A 21,877-nucleotide genomic window follows, 5' to 3' on the forward strand; every position below is an offset into this window, starting at 1 on the left:
GGATGCTTAAGCGGGCGCAGGAACACTATGCTACTTCTGACTATGCTGATTCTGACAAGGACGCTACGCTGACGGCATAACTGCCGCCGTCAAACTACACAAATACCCAATTTTTTGGCTTGGGCCAAAATCACTGTGAGTATAAGAATAATTGTTTTTTTATTAGGACCAGTGTTTGAAATAGAGAAATAAGCATGCCATTGGATTCCTTACAATTTTCACTGCAAAATAGGCAGTTAATATAGCCCAATACCTTATTCCAGAAATTTCAAATATTACCACGCTCCCAGAAGTTATGCATGTAGCTCGCCTTCATCATGGAGCATTTCTAGCAGTTGTCCAAGTCTTCTGGCACAAAGTGCACTCTCTGTATCGGCGCGATATACGCTCTGCTAAGAAATTTCAAGTGGGTCTCCTGTATAGATGCAGAATGTAGATATTTCAAAGTGAGTTCCAAGTATTTGTGTACCTGCGACAAGGATGGGATGTTTGGTTTATCACACATCCATTTCTTTTGCAGTATCGCATGGTGTGCTTCTAATTTGGCCAATATTAGTGAACCACAGTTGGAGCCGGGCTCCCTCTTGCTGGTGAATCGCCAGAACGTCACCGCTGGAGACCCGCCAGCAGCCCGGCTCTCCATCTGACTGAGACGCGCGTGTCTCAGTTTCCGTGCGGCAGGGCGACGGGAACCTGTCCCTCTCCGCTTCAGGGAGACGGACATGGTTAGGGGGTGGGGGGGCGGTGCGGGGAGGCGGTGGGGACCCCGGGTGACCGCCGACAAGCCGGCGCGGACCCGGGGGAAGCCGTCGGAAGGGGACCTGCACGCATCTCGTGCGCGTGCGTCCCCTTTCGCAGATACGGGTGGCGGGTGATGGAGGCTGGCATCACCATCCCTTGCAAAGAAGAGACCCGCTCCATCTGTATATAGGTAACGAATACAGTATCCCAGTACACAAGAGGGTGATAATAACGACTGAATCGTATCTGGCTTATCTAGGCTGAACATCTGGTTTGGTATAGATTGGGCAAAGTGGCGTGCTTGAAGGAACATAAAAAATTGTCTGCTGGGTAACTGAAATTGTTGTGCTAATGCAGCATACTGATATATTGTGCCTCCTGGGTCAAATACATCTCGAATACATGTTATACCTTTAGTTCTCCACTCCAGGAAAGTGGTATTTTCTAGGCCTGTGGGGAATTGGGGATTACCCCACAATGTGTTATAAGGTTTTGCTGTGTGCAGTTTTCCCAGTTTTGTAGTAATGTTTTTCCACGATCTGTGTCACGGAATAATACATATGATTCAATGTTTGGTGGCATTAGGTGCCTCGGCATATGGAGAAGAGCCGCTGGGGAATAGAGATGAAATAAGCCATCTTCATTATTATTATATCTGGAAGACCAAAACCGCACTGGCTTCTGGGTAATCATAGTCTAGCCACCGGGATTCGGGGCTTTTTTCCATTCCAGATAAATTTTAAGAATAGAGTGGTATAATCTGAGATATCTCTTCTAGTGAGTTGCAATGTCGTTCGGATGCGTATGCCAGTATATAAGGATGAAGAGCGAAGGGCTCCAGCGCCAGTGCAAACAATAGGGGTGGGCATCCCTGTCTAGTTCCTCTCTCTATGTTAACCGGGGCAGACATGTAGTTATTAGATAGTATGTGTGATGTGGAAGCCACATATAGCTGTCGTATTGCTGAGGTGACTGCCTCAGGGATTCCAAATTTTCCCATTGTATGGAATAAGTGTTCCCATGTTACTGAATCAAATGCCTTTTCGGCGTCTAGTGATAAGATCGCATGGGGTTCTATAGGCCTTGATCTCTCCATCAATTGCATCACAGTCAATACCTTCTGTACATTTGTTGTCGAGTGCCTCCCCCATATGAATCCAGTTTGGTCATTATTTACTAGTGAGGACAGAAGTATTTTTAAACGATCTGCTAACATTTAGCAATTACTTTTTTTAAAATAGCAGAATTAAAATATTGTGGGGGCGAGGATCCTGTCAGGAATGTATTGACATTTTTTTGTTAGGTATGGAGTCAGTTTAGGTGCCAAAAATGTGTAATAGTCATTAGAAAGGCCATCTGGCCTTGGAGACTATCCTATTTTTAAGTGGGAAATGGTATTTAAAATGTCCTAATCCGTGATAGGGGAGAGTATGGTCTGGGCGGATTCTTTGGATAATGCTGGAAGGGTTACTCGGCCCCAGAAGGATGACCTATTCAGTTGGTCTGCTTGTGTTGAACTGTAAACTTCTGTGTAAAATGCATGTAATGTCTCGGATATCTGAGTGTCTGACTTCGTATATGTACCATCAGGTTTCTTTAGCCCCTTTATCACCATTGGGGAGTGTTGCCCTCGTAGAAGATTCAATAGAAGTTTACTAGAGCGGTTTCCAAATTTATGGAATTTTGCTTTTTGGACAAAGGTCATTCTAGTTTCAAGTTTAGTGATGTGATGATCAGATATAATTTTTTGTTTTATATTTAAGGATATTTTCTGAAGTTGGGGATTTTTGGTACTCTTGATAAGTTTCTGTTAGATGCTTTTGGCCTCGAAAGTATGATTGTGCTTTTTTACGATTTTTGGCCATATCTGATGAGATTTTAGCTCCTCTCAAAACTTGCTTGGAGGCCTGCCAGAATAGTAGTGGTGACCCCTCCTCTGTTTCTTTATTATTATAAGCGTAGTCTACCCAAGCCGACTCTAGCATATTGCGGAATGAAACTGAGGAGAGCATATGGCTTGGGAATCTCCATTGTTGTACTGGGCCTCTGTCAGATTCTGTTGGGACTTCGATCCAACAAGCCGCGTGGCCAGACATAGCTATAGTCTCAATCTTTAAACTAGTTACAGTGTCAAAGATAGAGGCTGATATCAGGATATAGTCAATGCGTGTTAAAGTATTGTCAGCCACTGATAGGCAGGTAAAGTCATGCTCCACTGGGTGGCAGGACCTCCAAACATCAACCAATTGTAGTTTTGTCAATATATACGGGATACTGTATCGGAATGATCTATGTCTGGCCCCTGCGCTGGAGGAATGGTCTAGTACAGTGATTCCCAAATGTTAAAAGTGATATTTTAATAAACCAGTGGATGGAAATATAATAATACTGTATGCATTACCATTTAAACCATGCAATCCGTTACCCCTAGCAACGGCTGGTTGCCACTGATTTCAGCAAGTTATTTAAGTGTGTATAAGCTCTTTCACTCACAGACAATGGGAGCACCTCATTTGCACATGACTAGAAGCTCTAGAAGTTGCAGACTTCAGTGTACAGTGACTTTAGCAGATTTTAACCCTTATACAGCTGTATAAGGAATGACCAATGTGCCGTTACCCTTGGCAACCAGCACCTTATACAGAAGTATACAAAGTAGGCATACTTGCCGATACACGTGCAACTCAGACGCACATGTGATTGAGTCTCTCATGGAGCTCCCACAGTAATTATATACCAATATGAACAGTAATACACCAGCGATACACTAAATATGTATGTCAGTGGCTTAATGGATAAAGCTCTATACTGACTTGGCGTTGGAGTTGCAAATTCCCTTGATAAAGAAATAATGCAATCAACCACAGGTTATATTAAGATCACGGCTCTGACCCCGTGTCTGCATGTGTATTCAAGTCCAAAGCGGATGCAGGTGATTGAAAGGGAAACACACAATTTCACTTTAAAGGGGCACAATACAACTTATACATGAAGAAACAGTATTACAATAAGTATGCAGATGCAAATGCAGGCACAGCTAACACAGGCAATTAGCACGAAATAAGGATTATCAATTTGCCATCAAGGGAAGCAAACTTCATGGCCGGATACAAATCCCAGGTCCCTGGGTATGTGTTCTGGATAGATCACATAATAACCTGGAATCACACGCTTGGGCCTTTTAAAGCAAAGGTGTTTGGGGTCAGGTTGAATGATCATTGGGTACAAGAGAGGGGCCTGGGCAACTCTTCATTGGCTATCAGCTTCACGGGGATGTCTTCCTGTAAATGGGAATCTCGTCAGAGCATGCTGGATTCTTTGTCTTTGTTCTTGCAGTGAGGTGGAACAGGGAACTGGTATGAGCTGGAATTATAGCCATTGTTTCTCAAGTACACTGATTCATCATACAACACAATCTAGGTATCAGTAAGGTCATATATAGTGATCGTTTCACTATACTGACATTTGCGACTGTTGACAGTAACTGAAACAAGTTAAATCAAAACAACATTTGGGGTTCATTCAGGGAGTTTCATGCGAACAGAAAAAGACAAAAGGGAACATATCTTTAAGACTTTAACATTAAAGTTTCACATCCGGCCCTGGTAGTTACGTTTAAGCTAATAAGACGCAAGTGGTGCCATGGAATTCCGTAGGGGGCGGTTGTAATACGTTAATGGCGTAGAACTGCAATTTCGACTTCGACACAATCTTTTTTGAATCACGGCACCCTAGAGCATCAAAATGTTTTCAAGGCACCCCTAGGCCCAATGTTTCTTAATGAGAAATTAAAACATTTTTTTTTTTAAATTAAGTACATTGTGTGTATATGTCACAGTTATGTGGTGAGGGACAGGATTTGCTCCTGTTTGTCCACATATATTATGATCGGCAGCCACCAGCACTAGTTTTACCTGTTACATTGACCATTAATAATATGAATTGATCCTGGTCCACCAACCCAAGGCACCCCTGCAAGTGTCCTGAGGCACCCCAGGGTGCCTAGGCACACAGTTTGGGAACCACTGGTCTAGTATGTTAGATGCTGTGGCATTAAAATCTCCTGCCATAATGATACGTTTATGCATATGCGGGTATAATTTGGTGATAATATGGTGAAAAAAGGGCTGGGGATCGGTGTTCGGGGCATATATAGTGCATAGTACCATTGGGATTTTTTATTTGTCGCCTCCACTATTAAACCACACACAGACTGATGCCGAGGGCAGATTTTGTATCTTTGAGTCCTATATTTTTCCTTATTAGTATTACTACCCCCGTGCTTTGGAATTAAACAGTGATGAGGCCATAACAGACCAACCTTGCGTATTTAATTTTAGTGTTTGGGTGTATCAAATGTGTTTCTTGTAGGAAAACAATGTCTATGTCCAACCTAGATAAGTATATAAGGATTTTCTTACACTTTATGGGGTGTGGAAGCCACCGACATTCAGTGTTCCAATTCGTAGATTACTCATATTCGTTCACAGGAGAGAATATTCTGCGCTCCATCTCGGGCCTCTATGAGAACGTTGTACCGACAGACTTCACCTGTGGTAAGGGTTATAATAGTTTTGCAAGTGTCATCCAAAGGGGGAGACAAGACAAGACACAACAGGGAAAGTACATTGGGAAAGAGGGTGAACAAGAGCGAAGTGACTAACCAGTAGCCACCTTGCATTTTTATAGTATCTATTTATAACTTCTAGTTAATAAACTAGGCAATAGGGAATCTCCATAACAGAGATTTGAATCAAAGTTTCAGGCCTGCCCTGGCCAAAATGAACAAGTTATATCTATAATGGATAAAACGGTAATCCCATCAAAAACTATCTTTCCAACATACGCTTAAATAACATTGCTGCAAACTGTATATATAGCTTGACCTTCTATATTAGAACAAGTATTTTTAAACGGTTATTCTTCTGAATTTAGAACTATCCGTTACATGACTTATGCATTATTTTTTTTGGTATAATCATTTTTTATTGAATTTCAATAAGAAAGTAACATGGAAAACATGTGTTGAGGCATGTGAACAGCCAACAAATCTCGACGCAGCGAGATGATTCATTATCTCCTCTATATAAAGGCGAATTCGCTGGTAATAGCTTCTCCAAACATTATTACATAAACCTTTACATGAATTAAACTGAGGAGGTTGCATTATGGCTATTCAGTACAATTAGTAAAATAAGTTCTATAAGGGAACTACAGATAGAGGGGGGGGGGGAGGGGACAAAGAGAGGGGAGAGAGAAGTGGGGGGTCGACCTTTTCCAAATGTTATGCTGTTATTGCTTTCTATGCTAATGTGGCTTAGGGTTAGTCCAGGTATTTTATTTACAAAAGAGGGCCTTGAATTCCTGTGAGGATTTATACTCTATCCAGGGGAACCATGTGACTGCAAATTCGGAGTGTTTATCTACCGATGAGTGCAGAACGTCCTCCATAGACATATAATAATCAATTTTTGTGAACCAAGATTTACGTGTGGGTGGGATTATGGATTTCCATAAAGCTGGTATGCTTGCTCTCGCTGCGTTACCGAGATGTCTGATCAGAGAAGTTCTATAAGAGGAGAGGGGTGTGGTGGAGAGGTTCAGTAGCCAAAAGGCAGGAGTCGCTGGGATAGGGGTATGGAGAATTTTCTGTGAGGTTTCTATCACATCAGTCCAGAAGGGTGTGATTAGCGGGCATTCCCACCATATGTGTATGAGGGAGCCAGTGGACTTCTTGCATCTCCAGCAGGTTGCTGTAGTGCTTGGGTTCATATTGTGTAAAATGGAGGGGTGTCTATACCATCTCATAACTAGTTTGTATTGTGTTTCTCTGATTTGAATGCATATAGAGCTAGTATGGGCTCTCGTGAAAACTGATTCCCATTCCTTCTCAGATATCTTTAAATTAAGATCCTTTTCCCACGCCCGGGTGAATGATGAGATAGTGTCGTCGTTTAGGTCTCGAAGAAGCTTGTAGAGCAATGAAATTGTGTGGGTGATGTTGCAGGTAGAAATACAGAGTCTTTCAAAAGCCGTCAGCTCGCAGGATGAGGGGGGGGTTCTTGAACCTGATTGTATGAAATGTCTGACCTGTAGGAATTTCCAGAAGTCTCTCGATGGAACATTCCATCTTGTTTGTATGTCGGAAAAGGAGCGTATGCTTGATCCCAACATCATCTGGCCTACTCTAAATAGTCCTTCCAGTGCCCAGTGAGAGAAATCTTGTCTGCTTAGACCGGGTTGAAAGTCCGGGTTGAATAAGAATGAGGTTAGTGGGCCAAAGTCTGAGGAGATGAGTGGGTTTCGGCGTAGGAGTTTCCACGTGTTTAGTGTAGGAGGGATGGTTGGGTGAGAGGGGGGTGGTTTGGGTAATACAGGGAGCCAGGGAAATATTTCGGGGTATTGGTTAACACAAACTCCTTCGAGTTCCACCCATTGCCTGTTTCTGCGATTCCTCGTCCAATCCAGTACTCTATTTAAGTGAATAGCATAATAGTACTTCTTAATATCTGGCAAACGGAATCCCCCCTTTTCAGTACTTCTTGTTAGGACCTCTCGTTTAATTCTAGGTTTCTTGCGTTGCCAAATAAATTGCTGGGTCAGGGTCCGAATAGAGTTAAACCATGTGTTCGGGACGGAGATTGGGAGGGTTTGGAGTATATAAAGTAGCTTGGGTAAGGAATTCATTTTGGTGACATTTATTCTCCCCAGCCAGGATAACTGTTTGTTGTGCCATCTGCTGTAATCTGGTAGTTTAATGTGTATAGTCGGGATAAGTCGCTGGGTAGTTTGATGCCTAGGTATGTAATGTGGGATGGTTGCCATGTGAATGGGAAGGAGTTTTTGAGCTGGGGGGACTGATAATGGGGTGATTGATATATTGAGAATGCTGGACTTGGACATGTTGACTTTAAAATTGGAGAGGGCACCAAAACGTTCAAGTTCCTGCATAAAGTGAGGGAGTGACGTTGCTGGTTGTGTGATGATCGCCAATAGATCGTCCGCAAATAGCGCCAGTTTGTAGTCTGTCTCACCTACTCTTATGCCAGAAATGTTTGCGTTGGCTCTTATAGCTCTGGCCAGAGCCTCCATGCACAACACAAAAATCAATGGCGAGAGGGGGCAGCCTTGTCTTGTTCCGTTATTAATAGGGAAGGCATCTGATAGGAGGCCATTAGTCCGAACTCTTGCTGTGGGCATATGGTACAGGGCTAGGATTCTGTGGAGGGCCCTTGTCCCCAGTCCAATGTGCTCCAGTACAGATCGCATAAAGTCCCAGCACACCCTATCAAACGCCTTCTCGGCATCCGTAGAGATAAGAATGGTGGGGATGTTATGGCGAGAGGCTAAGTGTATTAAATTTAGTACCTTGGTGGTATTATCCTTCGCCTCGCGGCCCGGAACAAATCCCACCTGGTCATTTTGGATCAGAGCGGGGAGAAATCTATTTAGCCTGTTCGCCATTAACTTTGCATACAATTTGATATTCACATTGAGGAGTGAGATGGGTCTGTAACTGGAGCACACCGCGGGGTCCTTCCCTGGTTTCGGTATCACTGTTATGTGTGCTTCTAGAGATTGTTTGGAGAAATTAGATTCTGCCGAAATGGAGTTAAAGGCCCGTAACAATTTAGGGGTAAGTATTTCTTTGAAAGTCTTGTAGTAAATTGCTGTAAAGCCAGCTGGGCCAGGACTTTTGCCTAAGGGTAGGGACGATATGGCCGACTCTATCTCTGTCTGGGAAAACGGTTCCTCTAGTAGGTCTCTATCATCAGGGGCAAGGGTTGGGAAAGCGACTGAGGACAAGTACTCCTTCGCTTGGAGCATTTTCTGTAAGTGTTCTGTTGCTGTGCGTGTTTTATGCAGGTTGTAAAGTGAGGAATAGTAGTTTTTAAAACAAGACGCAATCTCAGGGGTTTTAAAGCAAAAAGTATCAGCGTCTTTCTTTATCTTATTGATAAAGGAGGCGGATCTTTGAGCTCGGAGGGCTTGCGCAAGCAAGCGACCCGGCTTATTACCCCATTGGTAGTACTTGCTCTTACATTTACGTAATTCTAGTTTGGTACATTCGGCAAGGAGACTATTTAATTTGTTGCGGGATTCAACTAGTTCCGTTAGGAGTGACGTAGAAGACCCTGACTTATGCAGGGTTTCAAGCTTATAAATGTTTTCTAGCAATGCAGTTACCTTTGCAGCTTTTTGTTTTTTCCTATACGTGCCCAGCTGTATCAGTTTACCCCTGATGACACATTTCACATAAAGTGATCGCGGATATGTCTGCGGTATCGTTCAAGTTGAAATAATCTAACAGTGTTTTGTCTAGCTCTAATTTGCAGTAGCTATCTTGGAGTAGTAGCTCGTTAAGTCTCCACGTCCATTGGCCAGGGGTCTGCTGGGGGATTTCTAACGTTATTGAGACTGGGGCATGATCTGACCAGGTAATGGAGCCCACCGCGGCTTCTAGTAGTAGGGGAAGATGTCTATGACTGAGGAATATGTAGTCTAATCTAGAATAGGTCTGATGGGGATGGGAGTAAAACGAGTAGTCTCTCCCAGAAGGGTTGAGAGTTCTCCAAGAGTCGGCCAGTTGGAGGTCATGGAAATTTTTTTGAACTTTAGCATATTTCCGGGCAGGAAATCTGCTAGAGTTAGTGGAGGTGTCAATGGTTGGGTTTAAGGTCCAGTTGAGGTCCCCTCCCAGAATAGTCGTGCCTTCTAATAAAGAGTCTAAGTGTGTCAAGTGTGTTCTGAAAAAAGCATGCTGGTCTTGATTAGGGGCATAAACCACAACGAAAGTGTAAGGTTGAGCAGATATTTTACATTTTAAGAGGAGTACCCTGCCAGGGACTGGTTTCAGGATTAACACATCAGAGAGCTGGAGATTCCTAGAAAACAATATTGCCACTCCCTTAGATTTGCTGCCAGGGGTATTGCAATAGTAGGGACTTATGCATTATTTATGGTATGACCGTTAGGTATGCACTCAGTCTTGTCCTGGTTCTTGTTTGAACAAAAGTTGTGAAGAAGCTCCTTTATCCTCTTCAGCAAGAAATGATTCCGCATCTGCCGCGGTGTTAAACTCCTTAACCCCTTCCCGACATTTGACGTACATTTACGTCATGGTCGGGAAGTACTTCCCGACACATGGCGTAAATGTACGTCATGGCTTCTAACTGTCACTGCGTCTATAGACGCGGTGACAGTTAGGAGATGTCTGCTGTCCCTGACAGCAGACATCCCCCCTCGCCGCCCAGGGGGGGCAGGGGTGCCCCCCCCCGGTCGGCGATCGCTGTGATTGGCTGTTCAAATCTGAACAGCCATTCACAGCGTTTCCTGTGTTACCGGCGGCTAAGCCGCTCGGTAACACAGGGATCGGTGGTGATCGGTGCTGTTAAGTACAGCACCGATCACCACCAATGAGCAGCACCCCCCTCCCACCCACCCGGCACTCGCCCGGCAGCAGGCTCACCCGGCGGCGGCAGCGGCAGGAGCGCACGCAGCGGCAGGAGCGCACGCACCCCCCTCCCCCCCCTGCCAGCCGCAGCAGCAGCATGAGCTGCATAAAAAGTAAAAAAAAAGAATGACAATGAACTGAATTATATATATATATATATATATATATATATATATATATATATATGTGTGTGTATGTATATATATATATATATGTGTATATATATATATATATATATATATGTATGTATGTATGTATATATATATATATATGTATGTATATATATATATATATATATATATATATATATATATATATATATAAGATATTCCCGACATATGACGTATATATACGTCATGGTCGGGAGGTACTTCCCGACCGAAGACGTATATATACGTCATGGTTTTAAACTGTCACCGCGTCTATAGACGCGGTGACAGTTTGGAGATGTCTGCTGTCCCTGACAGCAGACATCCCCCCTCGCGGCGATCGCTGCGATTGGCTGTTCAAATGTGAACAGCCAATTGCAGCGTTTTCTGTGTTACCGGCGGCTAAGCTGCTCGGTAACACAGTGATCGGTGGTGATCGGTGCTGTTAAGTACAGCACCGATCACCACCGATCGCCAGCCCCCCCCCCTCCCACCCGGCAGCCACCCTCCCTCCCTCCCACCCACCCGGCTGCCGCAGCGCCAGCACCCCTCCCACCCCCCCGCCAGCCGCAGCGCCAGCCCCCCTCCCAAAGCTGGTGACCAAAATGGGGTCACTTGTGGGGGGGTTCCACTGTATTGGTGCTTCGGGGGTCTTGCTAATGCGACATAGCACCCACCATTCATTCCACCACCAAATATCACTCCTTCCCTTCTGAGTCCTGCCATGCACCCAACTGGTATTTTTTGGTCACATGTGAGGCATTGCCGTACTCGGGAGAAATTGGGGCACAGATTTTGGGGTGCTTTGTCTCCTTCATTCCTTGTGAAAATGAAAAATTTTGAGCCAGAACTGCATTTTTCTGTAAAAAATTACATTTTTTTACAAAAAAATGCAGATCTGGCTCAAAATTTTTCATTTTCACAAGGAATGAAGGAGACAAAGCACCCCAAAATCTGTGCCCCAATTTCTCCCGAGTACGGCAATGCCTCACATGTGACCAAAAAATACCAGTTGGGTGCATGGCAGGACTCAGAAGGGAAGGAGTGATATTTGGATTTTGCAGCACAGATTCTGGTTGAATGACCCCCGAAACACCCATACAGTGGAACCCCCCCACAAGTGACCCCATTTTGCAAACTACACCCTTCAGGGAATTCATCAAGGGGTATAGTGTACATTTCAAACCCACAGGGGTTTCACCAATTTTGATACAACTAAGCTGGGAAAATGAAAAATTAAATTTTTTACACAAAAGTGCAGTTCTGGCTCCAAATTTTTCATTTTCACAAGGAATGAAGGAGACAAAGCACCCCAAAATCTGTGCCCCAATTTCTCCCGAGTACGGCAATGCCTCACGTGACCAAAAAATACCATTTGGGTGCATGGCAGGACTCAGAAGGGAAGGAGTGATTTTTGTATTTTGCAGCTCAGATTCTGGTGGAATTTTGGTGGGTGCTATGTCGCATTAGCAAGACCCCCAAAGCACCAATACAGTGGAAGCCCCCCACAAGTGACCCCATTTTGCAAACTACACCCCTCAGGGAATTCATCTAGGGGTATAGTGTACATTTCAAACCCCCAGGGGTTTCACCAATTTTGATACAACTAAGCTGTGAAAATGAAAAATTAAATTTGTTACACAAAAATGCAGTTCTGGCTCCAAATTTTTCATTTTCACAAGGAATGAAGGAGACAAAGCACCCCAAAATCTGTGCCCCAATTTCTCCCGAGTACGGCAATGCCTCACATGTGACCAAAAAATACCAGTTGGGTGCATGGCAGGACTCAGAAGGGGAGTGATATTTGGATTTTGCAGCACAGATTCTGGTTGAATGACCCCCGAAACACCCATACAGTGGAACCCCCCCACAAGTGACCCCATTTTGCAAACTACACCCTTCAGGGAATTCATCAAGGGGTATAGTGTACATTTCAAACCCCCAGGGGTTTCACCAATTTTGATACAACTGAGCTGTGAAAATGAAAAATTAATTTTTTTCATTTTCACTGCCCAGTTGTACCACAATTGGTGAAACCCCTGGGGGTTTGAAATGTACACTATACCCCTAGATGAATTCCCTGAAGGGTGTAGTTTGCAAAATGGGGTCACTTGTGGGGGGGTTCCTAACTTTTAGCATCTTATGGTGCCTAGAAACCTACATGGTGCCTAAAAAATAATCTCATAAAAAGGAGGCTCCAAAATCAAGTAGGTGCTCCTTCTATTATGAAGCCTGTGGTTTGGTCACCGTGCACACTAGGGCCACATATAGGATATTTATGAAAACCAAATAATTGGGGGAATCAATTTTTAGTCACATTTCTCTAGTAAAATCTGCTGTGTTCCTTAGAAAAATGTATTAAAATTGAAAATCTGCAAAAAAAATGAAATTTTGAAATTTCACCTACACTTTGTTTTAATTCCTGTGAAACACCTAAAGGGTTAACAAACTTCCAAAATGCTGTTTTGAATACTGTGAGGGGTGCAGTTTTTGAAATGGCATCATTTATGGGGGTGTCTCACATACAAGTCCCTCAAAGTCACATCAGAACTGAACTGGTCCCTAAAAAAATCAGTGTTTGAAATTTTCTTGAAAATTTGAGAATTTGCTATTCATATTTTAAGCCTCCTAGTGTCCAAAAAAATGAAAATGAGGTTGAAATAATGATGGCAACATAAAGTATACATATGGTCTATGTTAGTTATTAACTATTTTGAGTGGTAAGATTATTTGTCTCACAAGCAGAAAATTTAACATTTTGCAAATCGCAAAATTTTCCATTTTTTTTACGACATTTTGGTATTTTTCACAAAAAAACACAGACTGTATCGACGAAAATTTACCACTAACTTGAAGTACAATGTGTCACGAGAAAACAATCTCAAAATCACTGGGATAAGTAAAAGCAAAAAAAAGTTATCCCCACTTAAGTGATACATGTCAGATTTGAAAAAAAGGGCTCTGTCAGGAACGCAAAAACTGGCTCTGTCAGGAAGGGGTTAAACGTAGCTCCAGAAAATATACAGAGTTTTGCAGGGAATAACACCACAAACTTCCTGTTGTTCTTCACTAGGTTATTACCTTATGTTATTACACATCGATCATGTAAATGTTTTCCTAAGTGAGTACAGATGACCCCACCTCACAACCTTTTGTTTGAAGAAAATACTTATTATTATTATTATTTTTTTTAAATAAGTAATGCATCAAAATGACTAGTCCTTACAGGTGAAGTAGGACAGTATATAAGCTAGTGACTTCAGCTGTCACTAGCCATATAGCATTTGTTACCATATATAATTCCTTTAGTTTGTTCAACAACATCAGAGTATCCAGAAGAAAATAAGAATGTGTCTAGATAATCAACAGTAGTGGAATCAAGTAGCACTGAGGGAATGGGATCATTCGTCAGACTGCATTTAGGTCTACAGTCATTAGGTCGACCCCACTAGGTCGACTGGCAGGAAGGTCGACCTAACTTAAGGTCGACATGGGCCAAGGTCGACATGACTTAAGGTCGAATTTGCATAAAGGTTGACATGAGGAAGGTCGACTGGTCATAAGGTCGACATGGGTTTTTCACTGTTTTTTTATCCGAATGTCGACACAGTCGACATGGACACAGTTGGCAATGAGAATCGGACCCTCGCTGCGCTCGGCACACTATTTTATTCTCCCACCACGCCCTAGTGGATGGTAGGGCATGAAATACCGCCTGTCGGCACATGTCGGCTCAAAAAACAGTGAAAAACCCATGTCGACCTTATGACCAGTCGACCTTCCTCATGTCGACCTTTATGCAAATTCGACCTTAAGTCATGTCGACCTTGGCCCATGTCGACCTTAAGTCAGGTCGACCTTCCTGCCAGTCGACCTAGTGGGGTCGACCTAATGACTGTAGACCTAAGTTCATTCTAATATATGACCGCATCCCGCACTGAGGTAGGCTAGAAATAGAGATTATGGGCCTCCTTTTTTTGATATTTACATGCATTCTAGCAGGTATTGATTTATTTATGATATTCTACTCTCAACAATAAATAACCCTTCCTCAAAAAGCATGAATTACTTCAGCATCATAATAACAAAGCCATTCGAAATCATTTATATCTTTAGAATTATTATCTTCATAATTCCATTAATAGATTATACCACATTTAATGTAGTTTACCCTTATTCTTAACTACAATAAAGCAATAAACCCCTCTCCCTTATATTCTCAATGCTACCTTCTGAAAACAATACCCTTCCAACATAGCCTGATATCTCTTTCACATTACAATGTAGTTTGACTTTCACATTAAACCTGGGTTGCCCATTACACAGAGGGTGACCATGGTTTAACCCTTGTTATAACCCTGATCGATTTTGCCAGGTTGGTCGACCTGCAAATACCCGGGTCCAAGTTGTGGTGTGAAAAAGAGTATAGCTTAGTTGCAGCTAGACTGTTCCTTCAAGTGAGTTTAGGGAGGGGGCCTTGCAGTCTCTGGATAACCATATGGCAGGGGCCCTCTTTACAGCGTTTTCATCCATCCTGCCTGTCTATCTCTTCTGTAGTGGGTATGGGTCATATGGTCGAATCAGGTTGACCACTATTGGTCAATAGTCTAAAAGGAAGAAAAAGTCATGTCAACCTTTTCTATGTCAACATATTGCTAGCATTGATCGTTTGACGATGTCGACCCTTTGCTTATCGAACTTTTTCATGTGTCTACGTTTTGACTGTCGACCAATAGTGGTTCACCTATTGACTGTTGTCCTATCGACTGCATCCCCTGTAGCACCCCTTCTCTGTAGCTAGGGGCACATGCTCCTCCCATCTGTATTGATAATTTAATTGACACTGACTAGGACATAAATGTACAAACCTTTTTTTAACCCCTTCCCGACATATGACGTACATTTACGTCATATGTCGGGTGCGGGGGAATCAAGCCAGCTCACGGAGTGAGCTGGCTTGACAGAGAGCAGGTAATGGCTGTATATTACAGCCAGGTCCCTGCTCTCACGGCCACGAGCGGCGAGTTCGCCGATCGTGGCCGTTTAACCCTTTAAGCACCGCGGGCAAAGCGACCGCAGTGCTTAAATAGCTGATCGGAGGGGGGGCGCCCCCCTCCGGCGCCGATCGGGGCCCCCCGCAGCGAGATCGGAGGGTGCCGATCGGTTGCCATGGTAGCCAGGGGTCTAATGTAGACCCCTGTGCTGGCCGTGTATGCATACCTATTACATCCTGCCTCAGGCAGGATGTAATAGGAAGTGCATAAAATCACTACGTTCAGCCATAGAGCTCTATGGCTGAACCTAGTACAGGCGATCGCGCCCCCTAGTGGTCAAGTACACTAGGGGGCCTTGTAGTAAAAGTAAAAAAAAAAAAGAAAGTTTAAAAATAAAAAAAAAATAAAAAAATATTAAAAGTTCAAATCACCCCCCTTTCCCCATTTCACAAATAAAAATAAATAAAAAATAAAAAAAATAAACATATTTGGTATCGCCGCGTTCCTAAAAGTCCGATCTATTAAAATATAACATTAGTTATCCCGCACGGTTAAAGGCGTAAACGGAAAATAATTCCAAACGCCAAAACTACGTTTTTTGGTCGCATCGCGTACCCAAAAAAAAATAACTAAAAGAGATCAGAAAGTCGCCCATATCCCATAATTAAATTAATTAAAAAGTACACTTCAGCCCGCAAAAAATGAGCCCTCACCCAGGTCCGTAGGTGGAAAAATAAAAAAGTTATAAGCCGCAGAACATGGCGACGCAACGCAAATTAGAAAAACCGTAAAAGTTGCGATTTTTTTTTTTAGTGGTAAAACATAACGAAAACTATATAAGTTTGGTATCACCAGAATCGTAACGACCCATAGAATAAAGATAACCCATCATTTTAAACGAACTATGAACTCCAAAAAAACCGTAACCAGCGCAAAATTGTGGAATGGCGGTTTTTTTTTTTTTACCCCACATTGAATTATTTCCTGATTCCCCAGAATATTATACGGTATAGTAAATGGTACCATTACAAAGTACAACTTGTCCCGCAAAAAAAAAGCCCTCATGTGTCTATATAGCCGGAAAATTAAAAAAGTTACGCTTATTTGAACGCAAGGAGGAAAAAAAAAAAAATAATTAGCATAAAAGGCAATGTCGGGAAGGGGTTAAAGTGTTGAATTTTTATTTTTCCCCCAATTCTGCCTACAATTGTTAGCAGGAATAACACGATGAAGGATGTGGAGTAAGCTTTGTAAGCTATAATATAGGAAATGAGGATGTGTATTTTGTATTAATCATTGTTTTTTTTGTTTGTTGCCAATTTTATTATCAGTGTTTTCTAAGAATCCAGTGCCTAAAATTAAATGCTAATATTAACATCTTTGTTTTACTGTATACTTTATAAGTAGCATTATGTGTCTTCCTGGTGTTTCTGAGAAGCTGGACTCCGTTCCATTCAGTGCCACTATTTATTTACATTGCAGCTTACGTCAAACGTTTGAAAACTTGTTTATCAAGTTTGTGACTTTAATTTCCTTTTGGCACACTCCTAGACATTAGTCTATGTGGTATTTAATTATGTTAATTTTTTTTTAGATAAACTGATTCATGTACGTACAGGTTGTTTGTATACATGTCTGCATATAAATGAAACTTCAAACATTTTCTTGTTATGGAGTGCATTTTGTGACAATCCATTTTGCAGCTTGTAAGTGTAATGTACTTACAATACGTCTGTTTTTATGTATGGTAATACAGGAAGTCAGATTTTCATGCACTTATCCTTTGGCATTTGTGAAGGAATGTCGTTACAAACATAGGCTAGGGCGTGGGTGGTTTAGGACAAGGCGCTAGTGGGAGACTTAGATTTAGGATGGAAAGGTTAGACCTTTGCATTTAGGGTTTGGGGGCGGCAGCGGGCAGAAGGTAATATCCTTATTGGACCCCTTTCTGGATGGGATACGGTCATTGGGTCACCAGCAAGTTGTTAGACATGAGGTCGACATGCAGGAAGGTCGATATGAGTCTAGGTCGACATGAGTTAGGTCGACAGTTAAAAGGTTGACATGGGTTTTTTCACTGTTTTTTAAGCCAACATGTGCCGACAGGCGGTATTTCATGCCCTACCATCCACTAGGGCTTGGCGGGAGAACAAAACAGTGTGGCGAACGCAGTGAGCCATGTGAGGGGACGCGGTGCACTTTAACCTTTGTCCATGTTGACTGTGTTGACATTCAGGTAAAAAAAACAATGAAAACCCCATGTCTACCTAATGACCCTGTCGACTTAAATGCAAGTCGACCGATACTGGGTCGGACGGCCGTTCAATTGTATAGGTGTGTACGCTGTCCCGTACGACCGATAAACGGCAAAAAAACGGTCTTGACCGTCCATACTCGGACGGTCGACGGTTCTTTGCTGTTTAATTTTCATCCGACAGGACGGCCCCATATCGGAACAAAAGTGCAGTGTGTACGCACGTTCAACTGATATGCTGCCGTCCTTGCGACTATACTGCCAAAGCTGGAACGCCCATGTGAGAGTTCCATAGCTGCATAATCTCTCGGCAGGGTGACTTAAAAAAAAAAAAAACGGCGTGGGGCACGACATTTTTTTTTAATGGGTAAAAGGGTGACTAAAATGTAGACGCATAACCCATCTATATAGAAGTTTAGTCACCCTGCCGGCTGACTAAAGTTCTATATAGACAGGTTTGCATCTAAATTTTAGTCACCCTGCCGGCTGACTAATTTTGCGTATATAGTGGTTTGCTATAATTATGCCCTAACCCAGCCCATTATGATAATTTTGCTCACATATGACGTGTCAATAGCCCAAATCGAGACAGTGTGTACGGTGGTACAATCTTTTTCTTGCGACTGTTTGGACGGGAGTACATCGGACGTCGCAAGTAAAATTGTACATGTGTGTACGCGCGTGATCGGCTGTTGTTTGTGGATGGTCCGACGGGTGTACGGTCGGTCCAACGGTCGCAAGAAACAGGGATTGTATATATGTGTACCCAGCTTAAGGATTTAGGTGTGTGTTTAATTAACTGCAGTGTTTACATCCTGAGTAAAGTTCTGAGTTTAATGCTTGGAGTAATTACATTTTTATACCCCACATGGCAAACCTGTAGTTAACATGTGGTAACCTATAGAGTTTGGAATTTAAATGTTCACCCTCTTGAGACACAAAATACTTCTACTCGCGTATAAAGCTATTAACCATACTGCACCAGCTTATATCTCCTTACTTATCACAAAAATATCTCCCATCTCGACCACTCCGCTCTGCACATGATCTGCGTCTCTCTTCTGCACGGATCACTAGCTCCCATTCACTATTACAGGACTTTCATCGGGCTGCTTCCATACTATAGAATGCCCTTCCAGGCACAAAAAGACTCTCCACTAGCCTCCAAACTTTCAAGCGTTCCCTGAAAACTCACCTCTTCAGGCAAGCCTATCATATATTTAAGTTCTACACGCATAACCCTCTGAGGCACTTATGTATTATATAGCTATCCTTTGAACCTACAAGCTATGCTATTACTGATGCCTTTCCTTGTGTTTTCCTCTTATATCCCTATAGATTGTAAGCTTGCAGCAGGGCCCTCTTACCTCCAAGTCTGTCTGTTGAAGTCAGTTTGTTTTATTACTGTCTACAATTGTAAAGTGCAACAGAATCTGCTGCACTATATAAGCAGCTGTAAATAAATAAATAATGAAGATACAGCACCTATTTGACTATGTATCGGCTGATCAGCTACAGTACACATAAGTTAGAGGATTTGCATTGGAACCTACTTTAACTCCCTCTTCTTGAAAGTTTTTTCATGTCCCCAGAAAGATTAATCTTTTCAGTATTTTTTGCACATTTTGCTATTACTTCTGTAATGATTTTTTTTATTTGCAGGAGGATTTAAAAACAGGAGTTATGTCAAGTAGCAAACAAAGTGTAGACTTCCAGCATAGTAAGTAATGTTTCTCTAACAGTGCACTTATTTTTAGTATGTTCTTTTTAGCAGCTTCCTTTGTTCTCCTTCTTTATGTTGATCTTTGTCTTTGAAATATGTTCTAGTTCTATCTGACAATTAGGAGTCCAACATCTTATTTGTATAGTAAAACTAATAAATTAATTGGGAAATGTAACCTGCCAGGAAGCAACTAGTACACTTTATTCCATGCAGACACGTGTACATGGTAGTTAATTCCTGACTGCCTACTGATTTTGTGTTTTTATTAGATATTTATGTATGTGTCAGCTTATATTTATGTATGTAAAATGTTAAGTCAGATGAGCTCAGTGAAATTGTACTGTATGTAATGATTCCACATAGCTTAAGGTGATCTCTTCTTTACATCAGCTGGGTTTGTAAGGGGCTTGCTGTAATTGGTAGCAAGTTTTAACATCTCCACTTTAAAATGAGATTTTATTAATGGCAGTGTGTTTTATACGTGCTTAAACATTTCCTTCTAAAACACCAACACTTCTAAAAAGTTCTGTTGTATGAATCCCTTTTACTGAAGCCAAGAACCAGATTGCTCTAAATTTAGCTGGTTTACCCTGCAGCAAAACAGTTAGTAGCTGCCAGTATAGCTCTGTGTAACTGTATCTTTCAGAGTTATGAATTGAGTTTAGCCCTCCAGCGCCGACACCTGGTCAACCTGCAGTAACCTTCCAATGCGATTTTTAAATTGCTGATTGTTAATGATATTTTCATAAACCATTAGTGCAGCTTCAAGCAAAAAAAATAAAATACACCTAATAATGTTGCAGCTGTAGTGAAGACTGATGACATTCCAATGCATTTGGTCGACATGGGTTTTTCACTTTACTTTTGTCCCAAATGCACTCTACACTGTCAACATGGACACCATGTCGGTGCGCCGCGTCCCCCCGACTCTGTAAAACACATGGGTGAACTGGTTGAAATATTTCTGCTGGCTTTAAATAACTTTTATTTGGACATGAGGACCTGTCACTGACACAGCAGCCATCTGGATTATTTGTGAAGTTCACTATTTTCATACATGGTACGTTGTTAGTTTTATTGAATTACTCACTGGATTTTACATGAATCACAAAATGCGGTTTGGTAAAATCCTTTGTTCCCCAAGCTGAGGACTCAACAAACTTTTTATTGCTGTTCATGCAGTAATGGTAGCACTCACAGGGCCTGATTCAGAGGCATTTATTCATAAAGATGAAAATCACCAGTAGTTATCATTTGGGGGCAGTAACAGGTGTTGGCTAGAAAAACACAGGGGTGTCCAGGAGATTTTATTTTTCAGTTTCTGCAAATTTAGTCTAGATCAAGACTTTCTCGTGTGGCCTGTATAGTCCTGTGGCTTTATGACCAAGCTTCATTTGCGATCCGCGTCCCCATTTTTCGGCACTATGAGGGCATGGGCAGCACTCTGAGTTCCTGGCCATGTTCCCAGTCCCTCTGTCTCCATGAATAGAATAGTACATTTCTCTGCGGGACAAACAAAAAAGTGTATTTTCTGCAAAAATCGTGATAGTTGGAAGTTATGCAGTTGCGGTTCCGCTTATGTATCTGACCGGCGAACATGAAACACTGGCAATGGGCATCTCTGTGCACAAATAACGCTTGAGTCAGTAGCCTATTTTTACAAGTATCCTGAGTGTAAACTGCTTCTGGGCATGCAGCTATTTGCACTTGTGAATTATGTCCACATTAGTCTTCCTTTATTGCTCAGAATTAGATTTGCAATATATTGTTGCATTTCTATTGTTTTAATTGAGTTTGATTACATGAAATTTGTGACCACAACCCACCTTGTTCTTTCTATTTTACAAGTCTTTAAGCCAGTATCTGCTTCAGCAAAGCTTTACATCAATCCAAATGCAGAGCTAGAGTTGACAACACCAAAGCTAGATTGGGAAATGGAAGTTCAGCATATCGCAATAGAACTGACCAGACCACAGGTAAGTGGTGTTCAGCTGGACTCTTGTATGCATGTCACAGAGTGGTTTTATGGTGGACAGGTTTTTCCCAAGAGTGCACAGTATTATGCAAGATGTGATTGGCAAGTGTTTTTGCAATTTGAGTCAAATGTTGGCCTTTGCCATGAGTGAAAAATACCTGATAGGATCTTTTGAAGACATCCTCCAACTCTTATAGCTGTACATTTTTAATATTTATATTTATTGCTTGTATACTGCAAAAAAAGTGTTAGTTTGTTAGAGTATCATGCCATACCCTCCAACTGTACCGAATTAGCCGGTACAGTACCGTTTTTTTACAGCCTGTACCGGCTAAAAAAAATTGTACTGATTTTTATGGTTGAGGCAGCTCCTCCTCCTGCGCCACATGATAAATGATTAGATAGATTGGGCCCGACGGTTGCTGTGAATTTATTCTGGCCCTTACAGCGGTTCTGCACCCGTTCCCAGTGGACTGCAGCTAATTTAATTCACCCCATAATGTGATGAAATAGATTAAAGAATGTCCATAATAAACCATTGTAATGCAAACACAAAAGAGATGGCTATGTATGAACACTTTGAAATG

General features: G+C 42.2%; 1 protein-coding gene across 6 annotated transcripts in view; it reads left to right on the forward strand.

Annotated features, from left to right (window-relative positions):
• The window catches only part of VPS13C (vacuolar protein sorting 13 homolog C), a 270,747-nt gene that overhangs the window by 68,758 nt on the left and 180,112 nt on the right, over positions 1 to 21,877 (forward strand). For all 6 annotated transcript variants that reach the window (XR_014473471.1, XM_083183522.1, XM_083183524.1 and 3 more), the window contains 2 exons: positions 19,255 to 19,312; positions 21,164 to 21,291. Coding sequence is in view for 5 of the 6 variants with exons in the window: in XM_083183522.1 (XP_083039648.1) it covers positions 19,255 to 19,312; positions 21,164 to 21,291 (186 nt within the window). In the remaining variant the exon portion in view is untranslated. The remainder of the gene's footprint in view (positions 1 to 19,254; positions 19,313 to 21,163; positions 21,292 to 21,877) is intronic.

Source organism: Crinia signifera, chromosome 4 (assembly GCF_055691185.1).
Source record: "Crinia signifera chromosome 4, ASM5569118v1, whole genome shotgun sequence".
NCBI lineage: Eukaryota > Metazoa > Chordata > Amphibia > Anura > Myobatrachidae > Crinia > Crinia signifera.